Genomic DNA, 12,580 nt, shown 5'->3' with positions numbered 1-12,580 from the left:
TTTGTTTACTTTCTCCGTAAGTTTTCCCTAAACAGCGTTGGGAAACGCTCCTTCCATGATCCTCATGGTGGTCGGAACTGACTCAGCTTTCTGCACAGAGGGGGTTCTGCAGATGAGCTCACCAGCCTCATTAACTTGACATCGCTCTCGACACTGTTTACTGATAGACAACGTATTTTATTTTCATTTGTGCCCCACGTCAGTGCAGTGACCACCCCCACAAATGACAATAACCAAACCTTGAAACCGTGAGTTTCCCTCTCCCTTTTTCCCTGCCCACTGTAGCAGCAGAACCTGCACTGTCCTTCCAACCTGCACTGCTCCCAAAAGCACAGGACATTGCTCAGCTCTTCCTCTGTGATGCTTTCATGGAGAACAAGTGAGCAGCTTGGAGCAATCCAGTCACTCAAATGCATTTAGATCAGCAGCAGACAACCCACTCAAGAGCTGCTTTACTGGGCGTTCCCCATCTAAATGGGCCTTTCAGGCGCCATGGAGGAAGCACACAGCTCCACGTTGGCCTTTCAGCACATCACTGGCGTGTGGCGGGGGCTGGGGAAGGTCGTGTCACACACAGCTCCCATGCCAGCCCGGGCAGGACGTCAGCAAGACTGAGAACGCCTGTTCTGACCCGTTTGTCTTTCAGGGTTTCTTATGTAAGAGAGAAAAGAGGGAAAGGGACCACGGCTGGGAGCAGCAGCAGGGCTCCCCAGGCTCCCCATCCACCTCGGAAGCACTTTGCGTGCTGACCAGCCCGCTCCACGTGTGGGCCCAGCCCACGCTGGGGCCACGGAGCAGCAGCTCCGAGCACAGAGGTGTCAGCTGGCTCCAGCTGGGGCAGGTATTGGTGCCGGCTCCTGCGTCCCTCAGGGCATCTCAGCCAGACCTGTGACGGGCAGGTTTCTCTTCCAAAGGCAGACAGAAAGACAAACCTGATTTACTTCTCCCAGGCAGAGGCCAACAACGTCAGAGCACAAACTGCCAGCCCGGCTGGTTTCTGGGCTGGCACCGAGGTGCTGGAGGACAAGAGCTGAAGCCGGAGCGGTCCCAGCTCCATCTCCCAATGAGCCATTTGCTGATCAGCCGTGTCTCTGCCAGAGGGGCTGCGAAAGCCTTCTCCCATACCTACAAACATCCACACAGCATCATCCCTCCCCCTTCCTCCCCTCCTACACAGAGCCGAAATAAACTTGCAGTTCTAAAAGGGTTCTTTTTTGTTTGAACTGCCTGCATAAATAACCTGACCAAAATACCCATAAACCAGCGCTGACACTTGACAGGGATTCAAGGGCAGATCTCGAGAACAAAGACAAGGCTCCCTTGTAAACAAGGCATCAGGCACTTAGATTATAACAATCAGGACATGTGATTGCTCGGAAACATCTAGAAGGCATCGCTGCAAGAGCTAACAGGGTCTGAGACCAGGCACTGCCAGTGGGCTGCTGCTTGGAAAGACTCAGGGGGATCTCCCAGGTCTGTGTCCCGCTGCACTCACGATGATTCGGGGGACACAGGGATCTCCCCGGCTCTGCTTGGCACAGACCTCTGCCAGGACAAGCGACACCGGCCCAGCACCCAACGCTGCCAGCCTCACCCCTGTCCCGCAGATAGGCTTTACAGCCCTGCCACTGCTCTTTGGAGTGGGAGCTGACGTGTGCTGCCGACTGCAATTTTCTGGGGAAAACAACGGCTGGGGGAAGTTCAGTAACCTGCCGTAACCCCGAGAACAGCCACAGCCGTCCTGGGAACAGCCCAAGCCTGGCCCGGGGGGCTGAGTGGGTCTCAAACCTGGGCAACACCCCTGCAACACCCCTGCAACCCCCCTGCAACACCCCTGCAACACCCGTGCAGCACAGCTCCCGTCCCGCCAAAGCACAGGGGCACGGCCAGCCCCAGGCCTGCCCTGGATGGATCTGCAGCAGGGCTTCAGCACCCAAAACCCGACCCCCAGAACCCCGCAGGTGCAGCAGCGGTGGCAGCAGGAGGGTGACAGAAATTGCTTTTCTAGCAGCTACACCGCGAAAGCTGTCAGGCCATGAGAGGGTGATGGGAGGCAAACACCATCTGTTTCCTCTGAGGAGCTCTTCTGTTACTGGAGGAATGAACTACAAGGCTGATAACACCACAATTTCAAGCTAATCTCCCACACGATTTACATATCAAGTTGATTTCCTGATAAATCTCCATAGGGGCAGGCTGGGTGTTCCCTCAGCTCTAATCATCCGTTTTCTTCGCCCAGCGTTCCTCGACTATGAGTCCCCAAATCCTGACTGCACGCAGCTACCAAATACACACTGCCCTTCCCTAAAACACAGCCAGGACAGGAGCTACGGCCGCCACGTGCCTGCTTGGCTTTGCCACAAGATTAAGGAACTGAAAGCTAAGTTTGGGGTTTTTCTGCTATCAAAGCCTGTCTCTGCGAGCCAGGACCCCGCTGGGCTCCCTCTACACAAGGTGCGGTTTCTTTCTTCACCAAGGGAAATGCTCTTTCATTTGTGATCTGGGTAGACCACAAACCAGCACAGCACTTGGCAAACTACCTCCGAAGTGTGAGGGCTGGGTCACTGCCCATGCCACAGAGCAGGGAAACGGCCTCATTGCTACCCAGCAGCTCACTCAAAGCAGGTGAGCAGGCAGCAGATGAAGATCAGACCCAGATTTCGGGCTGAGTGCACTGGTGTGGAAGTGTTTTGCCATTTTCACAGCCTCCCTGGGATCCCAGCAACAGCCCAGCTGGACTGGTCAGAGTCACAGCACTGCCCAGAGCTCACCCAGATGTTCCTCTGGGTCATGGTCCCAGGCAGACACCACAAGCCTCTGGTGACCCACGGCCAAGCCCAGGATCTGCTCTGCACAGGCTTTAGCATCCTGATCTCTGAACCTGTGCCATGCTGCTTTGTACATCTGGACTCTGATCATAGGATCATGGAATTGTTTTGGCTGGAAGAAACCTTGAAGATTATTAAGTCCAGCAGTTCCCCCAGCACTGCCAGGTATCTACTGCCCCGTGTCACTCACACCAAATCTCCACGGCTTGGGAACCCCTCCAGGGGTGGGGACTCCACCACTGCCCTGGGCAGCCTGGCACAGCCCTGGGCAACCCTCCAGGGCAGGAAATTGTTCCTCAGGGGCAACCTCAACCTCCCCTGGGGCAACCTGAGGCTGTTTCCTCTTGTCCTGTCCCTTGTTCCTTGGGAGCAGAGCCTGACCCCCCCCTGGCTCCAGGCTCCTGTCAGGAGCTGTGCAGAGCCAGAAGGTCTCCCCTGAGCCTCCTTTGCTCCAGGCTCAGCACCCCCAGCTCCCTCAGCTGCTCCTCCCCACACTTGGGCTCTAACCCCTTCCCCAGCTTTGTTGTCCTTCTCTGGCCACGCTCCAGCCCCTCAAGGTCCTTCTGGGAGTGAGGGCCCCAAAACTGAACATCATCCAGCACTGACCCCTGGGCTGCAGCCTCTGTGGCTCAGGGAGCAATGGGGGGCACTGAGGTTCTCCAGAAGCCAGAGTAGTACAAAGACACACATCCTGTCTGCCACCCCTTTTGCAGCAGAGGAAGCAGCTCAGCAGAGATTAGAGCCCTGGCGAGGGGGGCACTTGAGCCCCGGGTACGTGTGTCTGGTACTGTCGCCCGTGGGCTGGGCTGTGACAATGACCCGAGCCAGCCCCACGTCCCAGCCCCAAGGCAGGATTTCCCGTGAGCCCATCCCCTCAGCAGGGACAATGAGCTGTCTGACAGCTGGAGACAGCTCTGCCCTCACCCCGCTCCAGCCAGGGGTACTCGGGAGCCTTCAGGAAGATCAAACAGGAAATTGAGCAGAGAAAGAAAAAGGTTGTTCGTGCCTTTAAGTCTAAACTTTCATTGCCGTGCTCAGTCCTGCTGACCCGGGAGGAAGATGCTGACATTAAAATACTTTCCCTGACTCCCATGGAAATTGTAGGTTACGGTGAGCTGGTGTTTGCTGGTTTGCAAACACGAGGGCTAGGTGCCATTTCAGGATGCTGGCCCTGCTGGCACACGGCACCCACCTCATGAGCAGCCCGACTGCAGGGCCACCCCAGACCCCTCCCCTGGCAAAGCTGCTCCCCCTGCCCGTGTGCTCCATGTGCACCCTTTGCCTGTGCTGCCTGCACCCCACTAGACCTGGCTTCTCTCTGCTTAACTGGGCTTCCAGCCACACTGCATGCCCTGCCTGGCAACCTGCCGCCAGCCTCTCTAGCCATTCTCCCCCACTACAAGTGGGGAGCACCACAGTTTGAGTTTCCCTTTGCGAGACAGCTTTGGGAAGCCGCAAGCAACAGGAGAAGCCTCTGTGGCTTCCACACACAGCCAGGCTCCCCTCCCTGACCCCAGCCTCTCCAGCCCCCTGCAGCAGAAGGATTTCATGCCAGAAGTCGATGTGTCCTCGGCTCAGCTCTGCTGAACACGGGGCTTCTTTAAAAGGGTTCTGCCTCTTAAAACTGCCAGAAGTTTCTGTTTCTGTTCTATTTCCTAACAGGCATGATTTACTTACTGTAACTGGCTATTCATTATGTCCTGCACTGCATTATTAACTTGGTGATCATACGTTTAGCAGAGAATTTATGAGAAATGAGGAGACATTCATTATCAGCAATACCACAGACTTTACTCTTATATGGTCTCCCTGCACGGAGCGGTGCTCGGCTCCCTGCACAGCCCGTCAGCTCCAGTGGGTTCCTGGGGCCGGAGCAGGACCGTGCTGCTCTGCAAAGCTCCATCTTCCTCTTCCCAAAGGCCACAGTCCCTCACCTGGGCCAGTCCAACCTGCACCTTGGTGATGAGGGACAGACCTGCCTGCAGGGACACCGCTGCAGGAACCCACAGCAGGATCAGCGAGGGCCAAGGCTGGGTCGTCCCTTTGAGTCCTTTAAAGAAAATCTGTTATTTTCTTTAACTTGTCAGCAGCCTGTGCTGCCCTCACAGGGGCAGAGAGCTGCTGAGACCCCCTCACACGGGCTGTGGGACCAGCTCAGCTGCTGTGGGCTTCCCCACGTGTCCGCAGAGCAGGCGTGAGGGTTACCGGGGAGGGGATGAGGCTGCAGATGAGTGACAGATGTTAATAAAAAATACTCTTGCTCGCCTCGGCTGCCAGAGGCTGGAGCACAGAATTAATGCTGTGCAGACTACGCCTGATAAAACAGCCCCTGCCTTAGCAGCCCAGAAGCCAGCATCTAATTTAGTTTTCATAGGCAGGATAAAGAAAAGTATTAAATAGACACGGTGCAAATTTTTTTCTCTATTAAAAATCTTTCCAGTGGAATTTATCAGCTTAATCATATCTTCTATTGTCTGAAAACCAATAGCTTTTTTTCCTGTTTTCCAGGTAGCTGTGTGAGCAGGATTGTCTGAGAAACGTCTTTACTTTCCAGCAACAGAGCTGCAGCAGAGCTGCTGTTAAAATACATTCCACTCTACTGCACGTCTGAGTTGGGGACCACAGGACAAGTCACAGGGAACACAGCGTGGCCAAGTTAAGCTCTTGGGTTTGTAAGCAAAGGGCATGGTGTCCTGCTGTGAGAGCCCAGACAAGCATTCCCAGGTGCTCTATTAAAGAAACAACAACCCCAGAAACACCCAACCAACAACCAACCAAACAGAAAAGCCCAGGTGGGACCTGTGCTGTACAGGAAAAGGCACACGAGCCACGGTGGGAAGAAGCTGTGGGCAGGTTGGAGAGCCAGGGCAGGCACTTCCAATAACACTATCTGGATGTCTGACAAATTCCCAGGAATTTGGATTCCACGAGGAACACGATGAACTGGTTCTCTTTGACCTTACAGCCATCCTGCAGCTGTGTCTGCTGCAGAGCACTCTATCTCAGAAACGTTTCCCAACAGAGAGCACACAAGAAGCCGTGTTCCGGGTTCCCGAGAAGGGCAGGGATTCTCCAGAGCCAGAGGTCAGGCCCACGTGGTAAGGGAAAGGATGGGAAGAGAAGAGATGGTCTGAGGCCATTCTTAAACTTTCCACTGAATGAATTAAAGACAAAGCACATAGATATATTTTAGCAACTTCTCCTCTTCCAAAGCCTTCTAAATGCCCTTCCAAAGACTCAGTTCCTGAATATTTCGCACGGGCTGGGAAGGTCCCTGCAGCACCGATGCTCTCCTGGGACACTGCTGCATCTTCCAGTGCCAGCAGGGTATTACAAGCTGCGCAGGCTTAGGCAGGCTAGCGAAAGGAAAGCTATGCAAAACATGCCCTAGCAAAATGCAAAGGCATCCCAGATTACCTTCTTTGGAGTGATTTTGGACAGTTACATAAATGCAGACTAAGTTCTCTGCAAGACTTTGCAGGAAAGGCACCAGCTGCTCCAGCTGCGCCCGCCACGGAGGGCAGCCCCCGTTTCCGATCCACCTCAGGGGCTGGGGGCTTCCCAGCTCTACCTGACCCTCTCCTGCGACCCACCCCAGGGCCTGGGGGCTCCCCGCCTTGGCCTGCCCCTCTCCTGCGACGAGGCAGGCAGGATCCTCTGAGCCAGAGATGCTTCTATTTAAACACACTTTGCATTGCCAGCAGAGCACAGACCTGGCTGCCAAGTCACCATCCTTCCCTAATCTTTCCCTCCATCCTTCCCCAATCTTTCCCTCTAGAAACTTCTTGCTCTCATTGCAAGACTCCAAGGCTCGGTTTAGCCTACAATAAATCATAAGCACTTCAGCTCCACAGCCTTTATGGGCACAACCTGGGACAAGGTGCCTGTGGGGAGCTCAGGAAGAGGTACTGCTGGGTGCCACAGAAGGGCCCCCGCATCCCAAATGTGGGCACAAACCTGCCCGTCCCCACCAGCAGAGTCACCCGTGTGGGCCCTGTCCTGTCCTGAGAGGCAGGGCACAGCTAGTGCTGCAGCCGAGCTGCTCTGCAGAGACAGTGGGGATAGGAATTCATCCTCCTATTAACTTGGGAAACAGAGCACTTGAGTTTCACAAAGCAATTATACAATAATAGCAGGAGAGCTATGATAGAAATCACATCTTGTCTGAAGTTTTGCTTCAGTCCAACACATGAATAATTCCTCCAAGGCGTTACTGGGAAACCTGTATTAAAATACTGATATAAACAAAAATTACTGGGAAAAAACAGATGAGGCATGTTTCATCTCTCAGTCAGAGTAGAACACAACTAAATTTATACAAAGTGGGCAGAGAAGCTTGAAGGGGCGAAGACATTTGTTACTGCTCAGTGCAAGATGAGTGCACAAGAAAACACACGCTTCATCTTGGCAGCTTCCTGATGTCTTACTCTTAAAGCATCAGCTTTATTCTCGGTTTCCATGGCAGATACTTTTCTGAGCTTGTATCTTCCACAAATATTGCTAATTTATTCTCTCAGCCATGTCTGCAAATACCTGCAGAACGATTCCATGTGCAACAAAAGCGGAGAAAACCAGCATATGTTAGCATGCCTCAGCTCTTGTTTTCAGTCAGGGGAAGCAAAAGCAGGGCTCATTTTCTACAGCCACGAGATCATGGCTGATCTTCTGGCACCACATTTTGTCCTAAGTACTCTGAAACTGTATTATCTGTCCAGTGAAGCAAAGTACGTTTAGCATTTCAGCCAGACCTTTTCACAGCAGGTTTTCCCCTCACACACCACTCCAGGCAGCTCTTTGCACCTGAGCAGGAGGGGATGAGCTTGGCCCCTGGTCCTCCTGCTCCCCACCTCATATTCCATGTTAACAGGAGCCTGTAAAACATACAGCTTTCCAAAAGCAGAGACCCAGGAGCCAGCCACATCAAACGGATCCTATTTTCAGGGTGGATTTACCATCCCTACAAATGTTGAGCAAACAGTGGCTGATGTGTAATTCTCACAAACTCTGCAAGACTACAGCAAAGCGAGAAGATTTTAAGTCTTTCTGGCAGAAGGAGAATCACAGGGTTTTGCAAAGTAGTTGCTTATACACTAAAGCACACAGCAGCCAGCACATACAAAAGACATTCAGGCAGATTCAAGAAATGTAACCTGCATAATGACAGCAATGCAGAATCAGTAGGAAAAAAAATGGCAGGTAGAGCTCGTGCTGGTAACATCAGCACAGAGCAAAGTCCCAGCAGCCACGGGAACAGCCCGTCCTCTGCTGGATGCGGTGAGTGCCGGGCACCAGGATGTGCCAGGGCATGCCCAGCACTTACGGATGATCCCCTGAGTCCCAGACAGGAAAATGGGCAAACACTGAAACGGGGGATATCACCTCCACAGGTCTCCAGTAAATAAGGGAAACCCCTGGGGCTGTTGATCAAACTGTTTCTGTTTCTGGACTTATTTTGTATGGGTGAGTAATAAGGGTCATCAGCACAACCAGTAAACAAGCCACTAATGTTCCAAACAGTGCCCCCGCAGCATCCGGTCACTTTTAAGCCTTGAATCAAACTGCACCTATCTCTGGCTCCCTGGCCTCAAGCAACGTTTGAACCCCCTGCTATTCTGGGCCAGATTTAGCTGTGCTCAGGAGCACCAGATTTCTAAGCCCAGCAGGACACTCCAGTGGTCAGAGCTGGCCCCTCACAGGGAGCTGTGCCTAGCCCACATCCTCAGCAAGAGGGAGTCACAGGATCAAAGAATACCTTGAGCTGGAAGGGACCCATAAGCATCACCAACTTGTGCTCCTCGCAGGGCTACCTAAAACTAATCCATATGACTAAGGGCGAGTCCTCCCAGCCCAAGGGCTTGGCGTTGGCTGAGGGTGTGGTGGAGAGCACAAACCCTTCTGGAGCAGAGAAACTGCACCAGTGAGTTGGAAATTAAAGAACAAGGACACTTGAGGCAGGAGCAGGGCAACAAAGTGCTCAGTGCTGTTGCTGATGGATGGTGGGGCAGCATGGATGGTGGAGCAGAGGGATTTTACCTGCTGTCCTGGTGAGGGCATCCTCCTGTGCAGCTGGGAGCTGTGGGGTGTAAGGTCCTGGGGAAGTCACCTGATAGAGCATCATGGATCAGCTGCCCTTGGTAAACCACTTGTCACTTAGAAAACACAGATTTGTGAGAGCTAAACGTGAGCTGTATTGCCTGGGAAGCAGCAGAAAGCAGCCCACGCTCAGACCTGAGCAGGGTTTGCTGTGTTGCTGTACTTCTGTCTGACCAAGACATAGACAAGGGCAGGTCTATGTGCATGGACCTGCTTGAAGCTAGCACCTCTTGCTAGTTTTGCAGTAACTCCCACCTGGAGTTTTAACTGCTTATTATATCATATATTCTGAACGCAGAGCTTTCTTCATGCAACAAAAGGCCAGGAGCAGAGTTTGAGCTGTACTGGCTCAAAGTCCCACAGTGATTTTTGGAGTTGCATGCAGCCTGCTCTGCAGTGGGTCAAAGAAAAGCCATCCCCATTGCAGAAGCAGGAAAACTCTCCTGTCGGCTGTAGGGCGGAGGAAAGTTGGCAACTTAACTGTTAAACTCGCCTATGACTGTTCAGCGTTGACATCAGCGTGACCTCATCAGTGTAACTTGAGCTCTCCGGCTTTTCCTCCAGACTGCCTTTAAATACCAGCCCGGGGAGCCAGCACAGACAGATCCCTCTGACCGGACCGCAGGAACCCGGCAACACCCCACATAGATGAAAGCAAAGAGAAGCCACCAAACTCCAGCCATGTCCACATCCCTGCGCGTGAGCCCCTCGGTCCACGGCTACCGCTTCGACACAGCCCTGCGCAAGAAAGCCGTGCCCAACATCTTCGAAAGCATCAACGAAGAGTCCCTCCAGAAACTCTTCAGAAACTCCGGGGACAAGAAGGCAGAAGAAAGAGCCAAGATCATCCTCGCCACTGACCAGGACCTGGAGGAGAAAACGAGAGCACTAATGGCACTAAAGCAGAGGCGGAAAGACAAGCTGCTCCAGTTCCTGACGTTTCGGAAATACTCCATTAAAATTCACTGAACTGCCGAAGAGGGCAGAAGTGGAGAACACCACGTTGGGATGGGACTGTTTGTGACCTTCTGCCACACACGGCTCGTGCCGGTGCCCTGTGAGCTGCTGGTGGGACGAAGGACCTGACAGAGCACCCGCAGGGCTCCAGCCCCGCCGCAGCTCCGACGGCAGCTTCGGGCAGAGGCTCCCGGCGGGAAGGCAGCTCCTGGTGGGGTGCAGCCAGGCTGCTCTGGACAGCCGTGGGACCAAGCCGTGGGGGGAACCGGGCACAGCTCGAGCCCGGGCATGGTTTGAGACCTTCTGACGGACTCGGTGATCGCTGACTTTGCCTTTACAAACCTGTTCCCTAAAGTCCGAGCCCTGGCAAGCCTCGCTGGGGTGGGCTGGGAGGGAGGTTCTAGAGACTGATCAGCTGCTGATCAGGGATCACTCTGCATTTGTTAAAATGCCTGTAAATGCCCCATATGGGTGCAGCAAGTTCAGCCTTCAGGGAATGCATTTGCTCTAGAGACACACTATGCAACTGTACCTTTTCTTTCTCAAGCTGTATGTGTGCAGTATAGATTGTTTGCACAAAAGCAATAATAATGACCTGTGTCCCTGAATTTACTGTGAAGTTCCTTAATATTTTGTTCACTTCCCATTAACACTAAAAATTGTAACTACAGTTCTTATGTGTATAGATTACAATAGCTACTAGACAAGTGCTTCATGGCAATGTTTTATGAACACGTTATTTTGACGACTATTATTTATTGCATACGGTGATCTGAAATTTAATAAATTATGAAGTCAATATAAATTCTCTTGTCTGAAATGCTCAGTTCTCCTAGAGGAGTGGGGTTATACTCTTTTGGTCATTTTATACAGATTCTCCTTTAAGAGCAGACTACCTGCACCTCCTTAATTCCCCAGGTGCTGATCTGGGAACCTGCTGTTCGAGTCTGCGGCAGCCCCAGCTCCTCTGCCATCCCACCACCCAGTCCAGCAGCACCAGAGTTTGACCTATGGTTGCTGTAGTGACTCTGGTATCCCCAGAATGACCTCACCAAATTTAGTTGCAAATCATACTCAACTGTTACTCCTCTGTAATAAAGGAGAATTAAATCTTCTGCAATAGCATAACAGAAAAATTGGTGTAGAAAATGACCAGTTCGAAGGCACAGCGAGCAGCGGGTTCATCGGGCCCTTGGCATTCCTGCAAAGCAGCCCAAGAACTCAGATTTGGCTCCACATTATCCAAACAGGAGTGAGTTACGAACTCTTTGGCAGTGGAATTGGACTCCATTTTTTTGCAGGTTGGCCCTTACTATCATGATAGACTATGTTGAAAATAGTTAAAAATAGCCAAAACTGGTTATTTATAAGTATGTCCTCTAATAACCTACTGGTTCAGAAAAAAACATTCCCATGACTCGGCTTAGAGCAAAAAAGATAAAACAATTCAGAAGAATGATAGACCAACTGCAGGGTTTTTTTTTCCTACAGTAAAACCTCCAAATTGGCTATAAGTCAGGGAGACTAGAAATAAACCTTTAAATTACTTAATAGAATGGATAATTGTAATTATTTATAGCATATTGAAGCATATCCAAGCATTCCCCGAGAGCTCCATGCTGGGGAATGTGATGCCCAGCGTGCGGAGCACAGACCTTGCCGGGCAGGGGAGGGTGGTGCAGGCTGGTCCCTCCTCCCAGGAGACCACTCAGGAGAGAGCTCTGGCCACACCTGCTTCAGGATGGACCCTTTCGAAAGAGCCCCCAAAGGCTTTTTGGAAGTGCCCTTGCTCAGAAAGTTCTGCTTTGGAGTGGGAGCTGCTGCAGGGACTGTTGTCCGCTGGTTCACCCACTCCTGACACATCCCCACAAAAGCATCCCTAGTGACACAATGAGGCCAGATGGGGCCATTCTGCAGCCGGGACACAGTCGCACCCCCCTCCAGGCACCACCCGCTGCTCCAGGCATTTGGGATGCCGTGTCTTTCTCCCCTCTCCAGTAGGTTTTCCCATCAGAGCCATTTCTTGTGTGACGAACATTCAAAGTAGAAGCCAGCAGGATGATGGAGCCACCAAATCCATCTGCCTTTGGGGTGTGCCAGATGGGGCCATTCTGCAGCCGGGACACAGTCGCACCCCCCTCCAGGCACCACCCGCTGCTCCAGGCATTTGGGATGCCGTGTCTTTCTCCCCTCTCCAGTAGGTTTTCCCATCAGAGCCATTTCTTGTGTGACGAACATTCAAAGTAGAAGCCAGCAGGATGATGGAGCCACCAAATCCATCTGCCTTTGGGGTGTGTTAAACACGGGGACCCCGACGAGCAGACAGACTGAAAGCAACACCGACTGAAGCAGTTGCTGCTGGCACGTCCTGTGGTTCCTGCTCACAAACATTTGCATAACATGATTGATAAGATCCTGTGAGTTAAGGACTTTATAGTCCCTCTTGTCTCATTACTGTTAAATTACTGGCCCAAGCAGCATCTCTGATAAATACAGGCTGCTTGCAAAAAGTAACATTTATTGGATTTTTACAGTGCAAAGAGGCAGCTTTCCTTGCCTGCGGCCTGCACGCTGTTTGGGCCGGTCCCTGCTTCACCAACAGCACACGTCTCGCAGCGGGCTCGGGAAGAATTGTGATCCATTGCTGTGAAACATTTATCAATGACCGTCCGGGGCGCAGACACCCGCCCGTTGCAGCCCCT

General features: G+C 52.4%; 1 protein-coding gene across 1 annotated transcript; it reads left to right on the top strand.

Annotated features, from left to right (window-relative positions):
• Window positions 1-9,569: 9,569 nt before the first annotated feature.
• Window positions 9,570-9,890, top strand: LOC103767896 (chromosome unknown open reading frame, human C8orf4). Its single transcript, XM_008935028.1, has one exon. It carries the CDS (start codon window positions 9,570-9,572, stop codon window positions 9,888-9,890), a length of 321 nt encoding a protein of 106 aa, XP_008933276.1.
• The last annotated feature ends 2,690 nt before the right edge of the window (window positions 9,891-12,580 follow it).

This window comes from Merops nubicus, unplaced genomic scaffold (genome assembly GCF_000691845.1).
Source record: "Merops nubicus isolate BGI_N331 unplaced genomic scaffold, ASM69184v1 scaffold27912, whole genome shotgun sequence".
Lineage (NCBI taxonomy): Eukaryota > Metazoa > Chordata > Aves > Coraciiformes > Meropidae > Merops > Merops nubicus.
Note: the sequence above shows the minus strand (reverse complement) of the source record. Positions and strands in the feature narration are given on the sequence as shown.

Excerpts from the sequence above, each read along its gene's own strand:
- LOC103767896 (XM_008935028.1), top strand. The coding sequence starts at position 9,570 with ATGAAAGCAAAGAGAAGCCACCAAACTCCAGCCATGTCCACATCCCTG.